This window comes from Copadichromis virginalis, linkage group LG3, assembly GCF_057382275.1.
Source record: "Copadichromis virginalis isolate Kocher_CV1m ecotype Utaka linkage group LG3, C_Virginalis_male_GT1.1, whole genome shotgun sequence".
Classification (NCBI taxonomy): Eukaryota; Metazoa; Chordata; class Actinopteri; order Cichliformes; family Cichlidae; genus Copadichromis; species Copadichromis virginalis.
In genome coordinates this window covers 5331097-5348555 of record NC_140620.1, presented here as the reverse complement: position 1 = coordinate 5348555, position 17459 = coordinate 5331097, and the positions used below count along the sequence as shown (strand labels likewise).

The 17459-nt window shown below is 46.5% G+C and overlaps 1 protein-coding gene across 1 annotated transcript; it reads right to left on the bottom strand.

Moving 5' to 3' along the window:
• Positions 1-431: 431 nt before the first annotated feature.
• slc1a1 (solute carrier family 1 member 1) lies at positions 432-16417 on the bottom strand. The gene is made up of 12 exons (XM_085442522.1): positions 15758-16417; positions 14265-14405; positions 8084-8176; positions 7865-7979; positions 7342-7384; positions 7153-7248; positions 6757-6941; positions 5430-5537; positions 3485-3607; positions 2829-3023; positions 1496-1630; positions 432-1407 (listed from the first exon to the last, which is right to left on the bottom strand). The coding sequence occupies exons 1-12, from the start codon at positions 15855-15857 to the stop codon at positions 1167-1169; spliced, it is 1575 nt and encodes a 524-aa protein (XP_085298648.1). The 5' UTR covers positions 15858-16417; the 3' UTR covers positions 432-1166.
• Between the last annotated feature and the right edge of the window lie 1042 nt (positions 16418-17459).

Here is a 17459-nt window from a genome sequence, read left to right as displayed (position 1 = left end):
GGGAATGAACTAAATTGTGTATAAATGTATATCTAGAATTAAAGGACGGTCCGTCCAGTTACCTTTTCTGTAACTTCACACATTTATCATGTATTTCCACTGGTCAGAGCGGGCTGTGAAAAACTAGCTATAAGTTATAAATTCCCTTAAATAATTAACGAGTGCGTTACATGAACTTTGTGTTAAAATGACACTTCAGTTTTAGGAGCTGTGTTACTTTTAAAAACACTTCCAGGATTCGTGCAAACAAAGCTCACAGCTCCGTGACTCGTGGTTTTGCACACAGATCAGTAATCATCTACATCACAGCGTGTGAGGCTGACCACATGTGCCACTGTTATAACCTGTTACATCTGTATGTGATGGTGACGGCTGTAAAAGCGTTTGAACTTGTGACCACAGTGAAACACACAGCTACACACTGTGACATGTCCGTGTTGTAGTAGCTATTTATTTCGGGGTCCATATGTTCCCCCACACTGACTGAATACATACATGATTATTCATTCTTATTTTGCAACGTGACAGGAAATGTTAGAAAAATGTTCTCAAATTCCACAGTGTCCACTGACTTTGTCTCTGCAAGGCCCACACAGGAAACCAGTCTGTGACCAGCTTAAACATTTTGCTTCATGCAGCTTGGTGAAAAACAAGTTTGGCACAGTTTAAAGATACAGATAGATATACAAGCACTGCATCATGGGACATACACACTCAACAGAGCCATGCAAAGAAAAGTTTTCTGAGGATTAGTGTCCATACAGGGAGTACAGTTAGCTTTATTCATGAAGCAGTGTTTACGTGATACTGTGTTTTTTGCAAAAGTCATCAGGCTCACCTTAAAAGATGCGCACACACACACACACACGCACACACACACACACACACTCACACACACACACACACTTGCAAAAAGCTCTTCGTTTGAGTTCATCTGTGCGAGAAAAGAAAAACTCCTATTGAGAAAAAAGACTTTTTGAATCATGGCGTGATCTGAGATAATGAAGGAAGCACTTTAATCTAGTCATAGTTGTAAATGCCCAGCTTGAAGGGTGCTCTTCGGTTAGCTTAATGAAGGCTGCTATTGCTAACGTCGGTCCTGGGATGGGTCCGGATGGATAGCTTCTCTCCGTGCACGTTCTCCCCACGACTGAACCAGCCGGAGGCTAAAACTGGGACGTCTCCGTGAAGGAGATCGCATCCGTCTTGTCAACCGTGAAGCCTCCGTTCACGTAGGACTTCTTCTCACACTCCTCGTCATCCAAAGCGGCTTCCAGGGCAAAAGGGTTGGCGACATCCATGTCTGATGTCAGGTCCATCCGTTCTAGTTCCCTCTTGGAGAGTTTCTGGACAATGCCAGCTCCGTACGCATCGCCAAGGACGTTGATCATAGTGCGGAACCGATCCCTGAAACACGACAGTCACAGTGAGTCTACAGCAGTTTCCACAAAGACAGAAGAAAGTCAGCACAAAAACACAATAGACAAAAGCTCACAGTAGCCAATCGACTGCAACGATCAGAGTGACATCACTTGCAGGTAAGCCAACAGCTGTTAAAACTATCACCATGGTGACAAGCCCAGCGTTAGGCACTCCTGCTGCTCCAATGCTGGCAACTGTGGCTGTTATACTGAAACACAAAGACACAATGTAACAATTATTCTTCATAAAGCACAAAAACATCTTCCAATCAAAAGGTGATATAAAGCCACGCCCATTCAGGGTTAAAGGGATAAAAAGAAATGATGGCTTTCTTTGCTCGTGTGCTGGGTTTGGACACACAGCGACATGAACATGAAATCTAAGCATTCTGGGTCCGTGTTTGTGAGCGAAGCAGGTGATGAACAGCCACACTGATAGATGCTGTGGTGAGCACAATATGAAAGCAAAGCTGCTGATTTACTGGCCTGGCTATAATCATACCTTCACCTGTGGCCATTAGTGTGAGTAATGACCAGAAGCACAAGATTATGGTGACAAGTGGCAGAAACGAGCTTCCTCTGTGTGGCCTCTAGGCTCAGCCTTAGAGTCCGGCTGATTGGTCCTTCAGGAGAGGCTCAAAGTGGAGCCACTGCTCCTTCACATGATTTGGACATTGAGCAAGGCAGTCACCTAAGAGGCAGACTGGATGCCTCCTTCAAAGCAACTGATGCACAGCTGCAGTTCAAAAAGTGGGAAGAAAATGCTGCATAATTCACCTTTGTAGGAAACGTTGAGGTCAACAATCAGTAGCCTGGATTTTCTGGATTTCCTTTTTGTCTCACGAAGCTTTGAATCTGGTACATTTTTCTCCTATGAGGAGTTGGAGTGAAACCAATCCATGACACTCGTGTCCACTGTCAGTTCAATTCAACTGATGTCACACCAGAAAACTGTTGCCTCAAACCCTACAATAATTCAAAGACAGCAGATAAAAGCCCAGCAATCAGGTGATCTCCTTTGAGCCCTTTAGCGACAGTGGGAATGAAAAACTCCCTTTTAACAGGAAGAAACCTCCGGCAGGCCCAGGGAGGGGCGGGGCCATCTGCTGCGACCGGTTGGGCCTACACCTACTGCAGCATAACGAAGGGAGGATTCAGGGTCACCTGGTCCAGCCCTCCTGTAAGCATGTATAGTGTAAACAGAATCGGTCCTAGCACTGAGCCCTGTGGAACTCCATCCTTAACCTCAGCGTGTGAAGAAGACTCCATTTACATGAAAAGCAGGATATTATCGAGTCCTTTTTGAAATGCAGGTTAACCAGCAGTTTTCCTTCAGAATGCTAATGTTAAAACTATCTCTATAAAGTTGTCTTTAAAGCTACGCGAGCAGCAGTAACAGTGTCGTACCTGATGGTAACAATCTGGCCTACATCCAGAGCGTAATCATTCAGCTGGGCGATGAAGATAGCAGCCACCGCCTCGTACAGCGCTGTGCCGTCCATGTTAATGGTGGCGCCAACCGGGAGCACAAAGCGGGTGATCCTCTTGTCGATGCAGTTGTTTTCCTCAGCACATCGAAAGGTGACAGGCAGGGTTGCCGAGCTGGCAGACACAAGCAGAGGCAGTAAGTATTCTGTGGTCAGACACTATAGAGCATAGGTGTCAAACTCTGGCCCGCGGGCCAAATTTGGCCCGCAGCCTAATTACATTTGGCCCGCGAAGCCATACCAAATTACTATTAGAGCTGGCCTACTGGTATTATACAGCTAATATATATATTGTTTAGAATTAAGCTTTGCTTGTTCCATATTCAGTTTTCCAGCAAAACATATTTGAGTCCATAAGAAAAGATTCATATATCTGGAGGAAGATTTTTTTTTCAATAAATATTAATGTTAGCGCGCAACTTTGTTCCAGTTTTGAATTTTGGCCCACTGTGTATTTGAGTTTGACACCCCTGCTATAGAGCTTTAGATTCATTAAAATAAAACATCCCTGTGCCCTGAAAACGTTTGGGAAGCTGTTTAGTCCAATCACAGAAATATGAAAGATTCGACTCTGACCTGGAGGAGATCATGAGCGCCGTCACCAGGGCCTGAGCCATTCCTAGAGTGAACGTATACGGATTCTTCCTCACAATGACGAAGAAGATGAGGGGCAGACAGACGGTGGCGTGGATAGCTAGACTGAGGGACAAAACACACAGCGTTATCGAGCCGTAAAGGGAATTACAAAAATATTAGAAGAAGAAATGTGAAGAAGACTCGCAGGACTCTGTCGGACTCAGAGTTGTTTAGTTTCACCTGTGTTTAATTATTGACACTGTTCTAAGCGAGTCGTGTTCTTTCTATCATTTGTAAATTTTAACATGTAGCTTATTCTAAATATTTTACTGAAGAAATACACTTCAGTCAGTCTTTTTGTGAATTCAAAATGCTTCAGTGGGCTGAATGATGAGGGAAGTAGCTGCAGGTGGCTCTTTGAAGTCTCCACAGTCATAATTCAATTTAATTCAACTTTGTCATCTTGTCATTTCAAGACGCTTTGTAATATGTAATGATGTAGTCAGAGAGCCCCGGTGAGTAGGTTGGATGCCTCAGGGCCACTTCCAATTTCCTTTGGCTGCTCCGCTCACACAGTGGCTCAGCTATGCTCCAATCACATGCGAGGATATAGGATAATATCATTGTGTGAAAAACAGAGAGGGTGATGGACGCGACAGTCAAGTGGAGCGTGCGTCTGTCCTCTCAGTGAGTGAGACAGTAACAGCGGTGAGGACGGCTGTGCGAGTGCAAAAACACAAATATGCCTGAGACCCGTAAACGAAGCAGCATCTGGCTGCAGTTTAAAGACTTTTTGGTCTCGGTCTTGATACCCTCTGGTCTTGGTGTTGTCTCGGTCTTGACTACAAGTCTACAGATGAGCCAACGAGCATACAGGAGAGCTGAACTGAATCTGTATGAGCATGAAGACGTAACGCTACGACTCTCCCATCTGTCTTTGACCAGGATGTGTCCGTTCTCCCAGAGTCTCCCAGCATCACATCTTTGAGATCTCATCTTGTTATCCCCACAGCCCGCTACACTCTGGGAGGTCAGGCTGACCTGTGGCTCCTAGAATTCCTGAATGGGAGCCGGAGCGTTGAACTGTGGGGACCAGCTGCTCGTTGACTTCTGGAGACAGACGCTCGCTCTGCTTTCATGATTTTTGCTCAAAGGGTTTCTGGTTAAAAGAGCCGAGGTTCTGTCTTTAGTATCACATGGCTGTCACAGAGTGCTTTGAAATGAACTCTGTTATCTTTACATAAACCTGTGCTAAACTGCTCCGACAGGTTTAGCTTCAACCATAACTGACGTAATGTGATCTGAGTACAGCGTGAACATTATTCACACGCGTAATTATTCTCTGCAGACATGCTTCTATCAGCTACAAGCCCCGAGTGCTACTCCTCTTTATAAGTGATGCATTTCCTTCATACTGGAACATAATCTTGTGATATTTCTTTTTTGCCCAATGTGCACACTGCACCTCTCACAGACTCGATATCATGCTGTGACTGATACACACTCACAGCACGCTGATGAAGGCTTTGAATGAAGGAATACAGTTCAAATGCTCATTTTGACACAAATAAACAGGCAGGTAGAGGACTGTCCCAGCCCCACTGTCAGTCTGCCCCCGCTGGCCGTGACACTGTCCCAGCCTCACGGTTCCACACGGTGACGAGTTTTCTTCTGCTGCATTTGGAGCCACAGGATGAACCTTGTGGGTTAACTGAGAGGATGTTTTATGTTACAGTCGTTAATTGTGCCTCGTACATTTAGAGGCGTGAGTGAAGCTTTCATTACTGCATTCTTGCAGGTTGAGCAGTTTTAAATGTCCTTCGCCCTTATCAGTGCTCACACAGAGCTCAGCTTTTATCGTACACAGGAGGGGGAATCGGTCCAAATGTCAGCCATAAAGCCCGGAGTGTGGAACGGCCGGATGGAGAGTAATGGGAAAGCTTACCCGCTCAGCACCGTCACCATATAAAGACCCATCTTCCTGAAGATCTCCCAGTCTTCTACCTCGATGATCTTTGCAGCAATAAGAAACAGGATCCCTACGGGCATGTAGCTGAAAAGACAAAGGTGCTTCAGTTCCACGATGAACACATCCTCCTCAGACACGCGGCAATAACAAAGGTGACCTGCAGGTAGAAGTTAATGATTTGAAAATGATGGAGTTCCTACTGAAATGTAGTTAATCTAGCAGGTTTACACAAACAACGAATGCTACACGTTTCAGTCAGAGTGCATCATGTCAAACCCCTGCAACACTGAGCTGGTCAGTTAGCAGCACAGGGGGTCGGCTTCATAATGTTCAGCCTTTTTCAGCTTTATTGACAGATACAGAGAAGAAACGACAGCAGAGAGAGGGAGAGAGGGAGGGGGGAGAGAGGGAGGGAGGGAGGGGGGAGAGAGGCAGGGGGGAGATCAGCTGTGGATCAGCCTCGAACCTGATGAAATGAACAACACAGGAGGGGCCAAACAAGCCAACACTACAGAGGTGTTTGTAACATTGTCCTCGTCTCCTCTGTTTTTGCACCTTTTTCACTGGTTTGGTGTCACTATGAGGACAAGGTCCAACTATCACTGCCGTTACCAGAAGGTTTACTGCGTCTCCCAGCACAGTGAGCATGCAGGAGATTCAGGACACAGTCGCTGCAGACGGTCCTTCAGACATCAGCGGGACTGGCATCTGCTCCTTTGTGCAAGCAGGACCAGGAGGAGCACTGACAGAGCCCTAAAGAGTGAACTCTGTTCGGCCGCTGATGTGAACGTCTCTGACCAATCAGAAACAAACTTCATGAGAGTGGCCTATAGTAGGCCCTATGACTGTAATTTGCCATAGAGCACCAGAACTGGCAGGTCCATCAAGTTTTGGCTTCCACAGATGAGAGCAAGTTTACCTCGAGCACGTGGGACAGATGTGACAGATGTGACAGATGTGTGTGGGTGTGGAGCGGCCGTGGACATTGGCGTGCTGCCTGTAATCGTTCAGCATGGCTGGTTTGGTGGGTTAATGATGGCTGAGCGACGGCCCCCCGACTGCCATCAGGTACAGGAATGAAATCCTTGGACAGCCTCGACTAACTGGGTCGGATGAAGTAATAAAATTATACAGGAACATTTACACCACCCGATCATCAGTTTTCTTAACTGCTTATCCAAAGAAAGCTTCCTCTGTGAACCTGAACCGCAAAAGTGATCAGGAACGGTGGTTTCACCGTTTCACCGTGTAGTTTTAGGGTGTAGTTTACACACCGGTTTACAAACTGGTGTAGTTTACATACCACATAATTATCTGGACCAGTTTCATTGTTGCTTCATTTAAGGCATCAAAAAAGTCCAGCAGGATCCGACCCTTTTCTCCCATCTTCCCAATGACGAGGCCGAACGCAACACAGAACACGATGAGCCCCAACACATTGATCCCATCGGAGTACGTGCCGACGATCTTGTAGTCCTTTGTGATGTTCTGCCGAGAGAAGGGAAAGACCATTCATGAAAGCTGCCTCCACAGACACACAGATCCACTCATGAGCTCTGCAAATGTCATGTCAGCACCACAGCTGCCTGAGCTCAGCCTGCTTATAACTCGTTATTGAGCCAATCCATTAAACGAGACACTGGCTGCCAGCTGCCGACACATGAGACTAATGTCACCACAGTGGAACGAGCACACCTACCTCCATCACAGTCATGATCGTGGTCGTGAGAGGGGGCACGGTGCTGCTGTTCACTGGAAGCTTTTCAGGCTCCAGTTCTTTGCGTTTTGTTTTGTACTAGAGTGGAATTGGACACAGTGTCAGAATCACACGATGACAAGCACCAGAATCGAAGGTAGGCCAGAATAACAGGATGTGTGGTCGTCTTACCTGCTGAAAACAAGCCTGCACCAGATTTTCAGGAAACATGTTTCTGTCAGTGGAAAGCACAAAGCTGCAGGTGAGCAGCAGAACGGATGCATCTCTGTGGCAACTCTGAAGTTAAATATCTAGCAAAGCATACTTTTCATGAATGCAGCTATCAAACAAAGACCATGCCTCAAATATAAACTCTCATAGTGTGCATTAAAGATCTTTTTTAAGTCCATGCTTTTCTTCTTGCACGACTCTGTCATAGTTGAGCCACATCAGTAACAGTAATGTCAGAATTAGTCATAACTTACCAAGCATGTCAAAGACAGGGCAGCGTAGCGCTGCAGTGACTCGTCCTACATGTTTACCTGAGATGTAACCTGACACCAATAAAGGATGCTAGTACGACGCTACCCGAACCAACTAAACAGTGTTTGTTGGGATATTGTATGATGAAAGTTTCCATTTCAGGCCATCTAAGAAAGATGCAACTCTTTTCTTCCATCCTGATATTCCCGAAACATTTCCACTAGAAACTCACCTGAGCAGGTCCAACAGTGTGTCGACTGTGGTGACATTAGGAGGAGTCCCAGCTCTGTCGATGTGCTCAGCTGTCTGAGACACGCCCGGTTTGATGGTCATCACTAGAATAATTCCTGTCAACAAAGATGCCACTTAGTAGCTATATTTATATAAAAACATCAACCATTCGTTTTATACACTGCATATAAAATGAATTATTAATTCAAATGGGACTCACCAAGAACAACTGCAATGATAGTTGTTGAGAAGTAATAAACGACAGCTCGCAGACCGATCTTTCCTGACACCTCGGAGTCTAAGGCTGCAACACCTGTTGGTAAGAAACACATTCAGTGTATTTAAAACACAGGCTCAGCCCACACATCAGGGTCCAGGCTGATCCAGGTAGCTGCAGGGTGAACTCGGGGGTACTACAAAGCTGGTTCGGTTCTTACCAGGATGAATCACAGTGAGTGACTAAGACAAAGGCCTTTGCTTAGGCAGAGGTTGTCCTTCTCTCCTGGATCGGCTGCAGCTTTCTTTAGGAGCCGTCCCAGCTGTGACAAACGTCCAGCTGTGATAACCACATTTACTCAGGGCCTTCCTGATGTTCTTCTGCCTCCCTGGCTGCTGTGTCAGTGGGGATGGTGTTCGCTCTGTGTGGTAGCGTCCTGATGACGCCCAGTTTGTGCTCCGGAGGATGATGAGAGTCAAACCTTAGATACTGATCCAAATTTGTTGGCTCTTGATAAATATTGACTTTTTATGTCGCCCATCCCTGATGAAACTTTTAGTCTAAGAAAGCAGTTATTTTTATATCCTCCCTGATGAACTTCACGTGTTTGTTAACCCTAGTGTGGTGTTCATATTTTTGTTACTCAGCCAGTGTTCATGGGTCTGGTGGACCCGCAAGAGTTTTGGCTTTCCAAATTAACTCTATCAAACAATTTTATGTTAAATTACTCAACAGATGTTTACTTCATCCCAATTACAAGCCATATGAACAGCAAACATGGTTAATTTTTTCCCTTTACCTTTGTTAGATCACATTTATGAATTAATGTGCTTCTCGTTTTTTTTTATAAAATGTTATAAAAAAATAAATCAGTTATAATCAAGTGGAGTGAGTGGAAAGACACAACACATTTACACGTGAAGCAATATGTTTCACAACTAAATGACATCAGCTGCACATCAATGGTGACATTAGGCCCAGGGTTGTAAAACAGGGGGAGGTGGTGCACACACTTATCCCACACTGTCCTGATGGCAGCTAGCTTGTCTCACTGCCGTCGAGCTGGTCTGTCGTCTCGGTTATCAAAACGGATAATCCTGGAAATTTTGTGGAAGTTTTCCAGAGACATTGATGCACGGAAAGGTTCGTGCCGGTTTCTGCATCCCACAAGATTCTGTGGATTCCCCTTTGGACCTGAAAACTCCTGCAAGGATAAGAACCCCAAAGTAGGCCTGTAGATCAATTTGGTCCATCTCCTTCCACCTCTCTCCAAAAACACACCTTCATTCTAGATTACTGCAAACTAGAGATGGACCGATCCGATATTACGTATCGGTATCGGTCTGCAAATCGGTATCATGCTTGATCGTGCTGCAATCGGTATCGGTCTGTAAACCAGACCAGAATCATTTTCTGGATGGAATCTGTGATGAAAAGCTCAATGAAGACTTGATGTCCTGCACATGAGTAACTGCCAGCCGTGTTGGCCCTGGCTTATCACAGTAACAGCTCTGCAGGGTGGCTCATTTCTTGGGCAAGAAGACCATTCAATTTCACCAGTTATTGACGTCCATATTTCTTCACTTGCTGTCTGGTGGGCTTGTTCTGGTCCTGGAGCTGGCTGCTGATGGGGTGCTCGTCTTCGTTTTGTTACTAAACGGTGCTCAACCTCATCCTCTTCTTCAAAGTCACTGTCAGACTCTGAATTTTCAGAAATGTGAAATATTCTGAAACCTCTTTGTCAACATCATCATCCAAAGCTCCTCTCTCTTCCAAAATCAGTTGGATGGCCCTCGCAGCAGATAATCTTTTGCCATCTTGATCAGTTGTGATAAGGAACCACACTGGCAAAGTCTTATTTATAGTATTATGCCCCTAATTTGCAGGTGGGACAGGGTATGAGAAAATAAAATTTGGATCCCTCAAGAAAGAGGGTAAAATGTGCAGGAATGTAAGAGCAGACGGTGTTGATAGTTGAATTTTCAACAATGTTGCAACTTTGTGCGGGAGCAGGAGGGGAAGAAAACACTATCAGCAGCACCAGAAAGGAGGAAGACAGAGTGTGGGAACACAGGACCTGCACTTTCAACACTTTTATTAGACCTGGGTCCAGTGGACCCGAACACCTTGTATGTAATGTAAATGCGTGGGGGGAGGTACAGTATGAGGTCATTGAAAATTAGTCCGGATTTATGTTCTTCACAGAAAATAAGCCAAAGCCAATGAATTTCAGGTTGAAAAAATAATTAATTGTTTCATTTTTCTTTTGAGAAAAACTGAAAACGGGTCTCACAGACCCGAACACCATACAAGGGTTAATGTGATCAGTGAATTGCAGTGCACCCTGAGCCTACACAGCCATAAACATGCTGACATCTGATTTTCACCCAGGTGTTCTCTACATCAGCTTTCTGCTGTTCCATGATTGGACAACAGATCTTTTTCAGTTCCTCCAGTAAAAACTGGCCACAGCTGATGAAGCTGGGAACCCACGTTCTTTCTGTAGGACTGACCCTGTATGTGAAGACACAGTTCAAACACACTTGGTCGGTGCTGAGAGCGGTCCTGCTGCTGAGGTTGGGCTCATCCTGCCATCTCTTACCAACTACCTCCAACACTTCTTTTTGTCTTTACACATTTGAGTTATTTAAACAGTGATTGTTAAGATAACATAGAAAAATGTTTCAGAGGACCTGACTGGTCTGACAGGTGCATTAAATTCCACAGAGCAATAGAGTTTCGTAGATTTTATTCTGTCGGCAAACTAGATTTGATCCATTTTGGATTGTTGGGAGTCATTTCATCTCAACACCTTCTGTAGTTGTAAACATTCGATCACGTACAATTTGTTATTTTACATGTTTTATCCTTCCAAACATTCGCCCAAAACCTCGTCTTCTGTGACTGCTTTCAGGTGTGCTCCCTGGTGTTTCCCATGTTCCCGTCATCTTGCTCATAGTCTTGGCCTCCCCACACTTCTCTGTCATCTCATACCGTTTGGAATCTGTTTCCTTTCAGTTATTTGGTTTGATATGTGTTTCAGGTCAGCAGAGCAAACACTTCTCCATCACAGCAGCTGCCCAGCGGTCAGGCCTCACTACAGCAGCAGCAGCTGGGTGAGTGCAGCTCTGGTTGGTAGAAAGGCAGTCAGACGGTCCAAACCTGCCTTGTTGACTGAACCGGAGTCATTTCTCACTGCTTGCACATGAGCGACAGTCAGAGGGTCTGATCTCCATCTTCACAGCTGCTCACCTGCTGAGCCTTCAGGTTCTGCATCCTCCATCTGCTGCTCTTAGCAGGATCCAAACGTGGCACCTGGACACCTTCATGGCCCCTTAGATTCTCCGTCTCTGCTGAGCCCACACAGCCACCCGACCACCCTGAACTGTTGCCTTTCTGCAGGTTCCTGGGCAGAACCCCGGAGCTGTCCCTGATGTTTGGAAATGTTTTGTTCCCTAGTTTTCTGCACCCAGGCTCCTCCCCCCGCCCTGGTCATGAGACAAGAAACATCGAGGAAACAAATGAAACTCTACAACTAGAACTAAATTACAACCAACTCTGACCAACTCTCCATCACAGAACGAGGGGGAGAAACCAGACAGACATGCTGGGAAACAGGAAACTGGGGACAAAAGACTTCACAGGGAGGACACACAACCAGGACACGAAAGGGACCAGAGCAAATGAAACTCAGAACAAGAACAACAAGCGATGACACTAAGAGGCACAAGAACACTAAACAATGACAACATAACAACAATAAACGAGGTCCAAAAACCAGACCAGCAGGTACCCGAACACCAACCCTGTCAGTGACATCTATTAACTTACAAAGTCCAAAAGAAGGTACACAGGCGACAAACCTCGGGAGAAATGCAAGAGGCAAATCTAGAAACAACAACAGGCAGCTCAGTAACTAATGAACAGTGGATATTTGAAGATGCAAAGTGTGATCGTCATAAGCAGCTGTGCTCAGCTGAAATCACTGTTTCAGAGGCAAAACCAATCGAACAGAGCTGAGAAATATTTTGTCTTCATTCATTTCACGTCTGAGCGACAAGACGGAGCTATTTACTTATCCACTGCAGCAGGGAGCCGTGATATGACGAACACAGAGAGAGATCAGTCAGAGGACTCGTTCTGCTACAGTCAGCAGGGTTTCTGACTGAGGAGTTAGGGGAGGGGGACAGGACAAAGACATGCTGTGAAAGAGAGCCAAAATGAATAATAACCAATGATTAAATGCAGAGTGGTGTATAAACACAGTGAAGGCATCATGTCCCCAGCAGCCTACACCAGCGTCACCTGATCCTGCCCCAACTATAACCTTTATCCAAACAGAGGGCGTGTCTCCCAGCTGAGCTTTGAAGTACTTGTTTGATTATTGCCACCGTACAGGTCTGAGGTACGTCCCCCTTAATACAGACAGGCTGATCAATGTAAAACAGTTATTGATGGTAAGCCTTTGGAGGAAGTGATTACTGAAGTTACCTTGGAAACAGGAGTCAAACCCCCACATTACAGTCAGCAGTAGCACTGCAGTGACAGACATCCTGTCAGAGGCTACCGGTGCGGTTATGACACTCAGTTAGCTGAGGGCAACTGCTCTTTAAGACTGTGATAACAGGAAGGTGGGCCTGTAGCTCTGAGAGCCAAGTCATGGCTGTTTAAGTCTCCTCAAAGGCCTGTGAGGAGTAACAGAGTTAGCTCGATCATAATTAAGACTGAAGCATTAATTAATGGCAGGACTTCTTTGAGTGTGTGAAGATGCAACAGGATTCATGATAATCAGCCTTTATAGGAACAGAGCAATACACACACGAGGGAACAGAGGAGGGAGACACAGCTGAACCCAATTAAACATGACAAGACAGGGAGGAAGCAAACGAATACAAGACATGGACCTTCAAAGTAAAACAGGAAACACAGAACACAGAGAACACCGAGCACAAGGACCAAAACCTGAGAACTAGGAATGCAAAACAGAAGCACGACACTAGCAGTGAAACCAAAGATGAACACAAAGATCAATGATATAAAACACTGGGTCACCCACCCAGGACTGTGACACAATGAATCAACCAGCAGATTGTAGACACCACCTGCGCTTCAACCTAAGACACAGCAGACTTGTTCCCACAGTCAGAGGACAGAGCAGAGTTTGTTATGGAGAGCACAGAGCCAACCTCTAGTGAAAGGATAGGACAGGTGTTTCACTATAGATGCAGACTGAGCTCAGACTCAGGAACTCTCCCACCCTCCTAGTTTAGAAGAAGCTTCTACGTTTGAGGCTCAGCCCGTTACAGGACAGGACAGACAACCTTACAAATTCTATACATGGCAAATGAAAACTTATCATTTCAAGTTGATTTCCAGACACAGACAAGAACAGGAAGACACCACAGTCATGAGCAGCATGAAAAGATGGACTGGGTTTCTCCACAACAGCTGCCCACAGTGATCTTATCACAGCCTGAAGGTTTCAGCCACCCTCCAGTCTGACCTCATAATACAGGAAACGCAGGCTCCTCTCGACAACAGCACCCCACAGACAACTACACAACAACAAAGTCATCAGTTACCGCCCTACGGGACACCGTCTGTACCCCGGGGGTGCTGCTTCCACAAAGAAGCAGCCCCACTCAGACCCACTGTCAGCAGCACCATCCAGCTGTCCCTGTGGGGAACACGCTCACATCAAAAACTCCACCGACTTCACCAACAAGCTCCAGAAACACCAGATCCAGATGAAACCACCGACAACCGAGACAGTCAGAAAACAACTACAGCAGGACGGTTACCGAGGAAACAGAAGCAGCTTTACCCCAATTGGATCTGGAGGATGCCAGCATTTGAAAGAGGACTGAAAGTATCCGAATACTTTACTAATCCCTGAGGAAATGATCTACAGCTGCTCCTTCCGAGCTTCTTAGATATGGCTCAGCAAGCTGCGTATAACACAGCCCAGCAGACACTCTATGCTGCACTTCAGACATGTTTTACTTTTATTCCTTCATCTGCAGACGGTTTGAGGGTTCTGGTTAAACCTTCCTGATGAACTCTGATCTGTGAACATGACCTGCTCCTTAACAGGTTAGTAAGAAGGGAACCAGCTTTGTAGTACAGAAGGGTTAACCTCAGAGTTACCTGGATGGGACGAACTGCACCGGCAGGCCTCTGTTACCTGTTATCATGCTTGAAATGATCAGAGGAAGAATGACCAGCTTCAGCATTCGCATCAGGATCTCTCCTGGGAAGCCAAAGTACTGCTTGTAGAGATGCGACAGGGATGCGTACTCTCTGACCACAACACCCAGACTGATCCCTGCAAGAGCCAGAGACACGGTAAACTCCACTTCACCTGAAAGAAAACTTTCCAAAGAGCACCAAGCACTGAACAAACACTCGTGCTGGTTTACATGTGTGACATGAAACAGGCCAGACAAGCACATCCAATCAGGACATTTCAGCTGATGCTTTGTCATCTAAACGGATACAGAATTGCAACGACTTTCATCATCGTGTGCGTCAAATCCTTCACACGGGAAACAGGGTGTGTAGTTTGTCCCGACCCTGACAATGGGCTTCCCGGTTTTTACGTTTAATTTGCTTTAACGTTTAATTCTTCGTCCTCTTTCAGGGCTCAAAGATGTGTGTGAATACTGCCAGCTCTGTCTGCGCCCCAGATGCTCCACCTGTGGCTTTACAAAGACCTCCACCTTCTTCCAGACGGCCTTAGTCAAAAGTATCGCCCTTCACTTTGTCATCGGTCTGTATCGTGGCCCTGCCTACACGTCCTATTCTGGTGTTGTGCCTGAAAGTGATTTCTGGCATTTAAACTGTTGTAAAGACTTGTTGGCCTAAAACCTGTCAAACTTATTTCTCATGAACATTTCTATCACAAGCTGCAGTCGCATGTTGGTGAAGTGACTCTTTTAAACCTGTCCAGTCCTTCTGGACTTACCTGGTCTCACCTCGTGTGTTATATTCCTACCTGTGATCAAACCTCTCTGTAACACATCTGCCTTTAAGTCCCGTCCTGTGTTCGAGTCCATCTTGAGATAAGCCTTGAAGCAGAGTGACATCTTAGCTCCCATACAGGAGCTGTTATGAGTCCAAAGGGACACCTAATAACATCTTAGTATCTGTGTTTCCTGGTTGGGAATCCAGCTGCTGCAGACGGATGATTATACTGTTTATTTTATTTGGATGTTCATGTTGCCTCATATATCTGCTAGTTGCTGTGTGGCTGTGTTAACAAAGGCTCAGCTGTCGTCTCCCTCTGCCTGAACACAACCCTCAGACGGCGCAGTGCACACTTAAAGCTCTAAGGTGTAATTAATGACACAGGAAATGTGTTTAATATTAGCTAACACATGCACATTTGATCTGAAGTGGGTCAGCAGGCTGATATGAAGCAAAGCGCTCATTCCACGGTGCACAGTGCTGCCTCAGCGTGGACAGCCTCCACAGCCGCTGTGTCACCTCAGTCTGGTCACGTTTGACGGAGACACAGACAGATGGATGTCCCCACAGTGAAGCATCCTCCAGTCTGGACATCAAATGAAAACGCATGCACCCCCTGCTGAGCCAAACCAGCGAATGCACAACAGCGTTGGAGTAACGAGCAAATAGAAAACAATAACCGGACGGCAGTCAGCAGAAGCTTGCACGTACCGAGCACCACCGATACAATCGTAGACATCAGGAGCCAGTTCCTCTTCAGCACGGCTTTGATGTTCAGCACCCGCCGCTGCTTGTTGCCCATCATATCCATGCTGCTGCTTTGTGTTTGATTGTTCTGGAAGAAACACCGATGCTCGGCTGCAGACACAAACCACTCCTCTAAATGTCAGCTGGAGGAATAGCAGGACGGACGCGCAGCTGAAGGATGCAGCCGTCAGACGCTGCTGATGCTGTGAGAGAGGGTGGTGTGATACAGGCGGAGAGGGGGTACGCGCTCTCCCTCCATCACCCTTCCCCCATTTGTTCTTCTTTTCACGCGAGTGCCGGCTAGATTAAAGCCCCTAATGTGGACACGGTGCACCCAGAGCAGGGATTTTACTGCACGGCTGCAGAGAGATGTTTAAAAACACTCTGCAGGAGGCTTGGCTGTGGCGGGTAATTATTAGTTACACGGCACAGACGCCCCCAGCTTAAACATGTAAATTACAAATACACGGCTGATCACAAACACGGACACAGATGTGACGCTTCATGTTCAGCGCCACCTTCCGTCGGTGCGGAACCTGGCGTCACGTGATTGAGTGGTTAGTTTACGTTTGTTAACTAGTCACGGGGTCATAACTCAGAGCCCACGAGGACTGTGGGGAGCCTGTCCTGTCAGGAACTCTCGTTTCTGCATCCTCGCTGTCTTTACGTACATCAGGCCTCAGCAGGGGCGGGGCCTTGTTTTGTGTTGTCAGGGGCAACACACACGTGATCAAAACACAAACGTGACCCCGGTAAACAGAGTTTACGTCTTTATATTTCCGAGTTATCGATTCCGTCACTAGTGAGCGAACGAGCTACTGCACGGCTGTTAGCCAACCACGTGACGTCAGGTCCGCGCAGACGCCAGATGTTGTTCAACCTTTAAGCACGTATTTGTTTAACCCGGGTTAACATGGCTGGTTCGGGTTAGGGGCAGATGTTCACAGACAGTTGCATCCGTGTGCGTTGCTGAGAGCAGGGCTCCGTGACGTAAACTGTCATTTTGTGAAGAACAACCCTCAGTGTGCGCTGATGTGTCACGTGTCTGCGGCCTGTTGTGACTCTACTAACGGCTCAGTCGCCTTCACCTACGGGCCTGGAAAGACACCGGCATCTTACAACTTTGTTTTAAAACAAACAGCAAACAGTTTCATAAGTCTTTGATCATACTCAGAGACAGCTGCTCTGCTTTTGCTTCTCACTCTTTATGATTGATCTTTCATGTGATAGCAGCACGTTTACACACAGCACATCAAACAAAGTGTTAACCATTCCTCGCCGTCAGTCCCCTGACCGTGGTCGGGAGACACGAGGGGAGATGCTTCCTCCAGGGCCGAAGTTTGTCCTCCTTCGGGGTTAACTCCCTTCACTTTTGTGGAGTAGTGAGGCAGACAGAAATCAGCCGAGGCACCGGAGAGCACTGAAGAGACGAGGCTTTAATAACAGTACTGCACACTTTGGAAACACACTGCATAGCCTGTAGCCCGTTAGAGCGCTGCTCCCGGTCGCCCTCTCTACCCACGACACACTCTCTCACTCTCCTTTTCCTCTTTCGCTCCCCGCGTTTCCTTCACGCGCATGCTCACACACACATCACATGCACTCCTTACTGCACCCAGTCACACACAAGACAGCAATTCCCGCAACAAAAGTATTGAGAACCAGC

What these genes read in the sequence shown, in the direction of transcription:
- slc1a1 (XM_085442522.1), bottom strand. Translation starts at nt 15,857, where the DNA reads ATGGATATGATGGGCAACAAGCAGCGGCGGGTGCTGAACATCAAAGCC. An exon ending in GATTGTATCGGTGGTGCTCG is followed by an intron (nt 14,406 to 15,757) that starts GTACGTGCAAGC and finishes TGGCTCTTGCAG; the next exon opens with GGATCAGTCTGGGTGTTGTG. An exon ending in TATCATTGCAGTTGTTCTTG is followed by an intron (nt 7,980 to 8,083) that starts GTGAGTCCCATT and finishes CTTTGTTGACAG; the next exon opens with GAATTATTCTAGTGATGACC.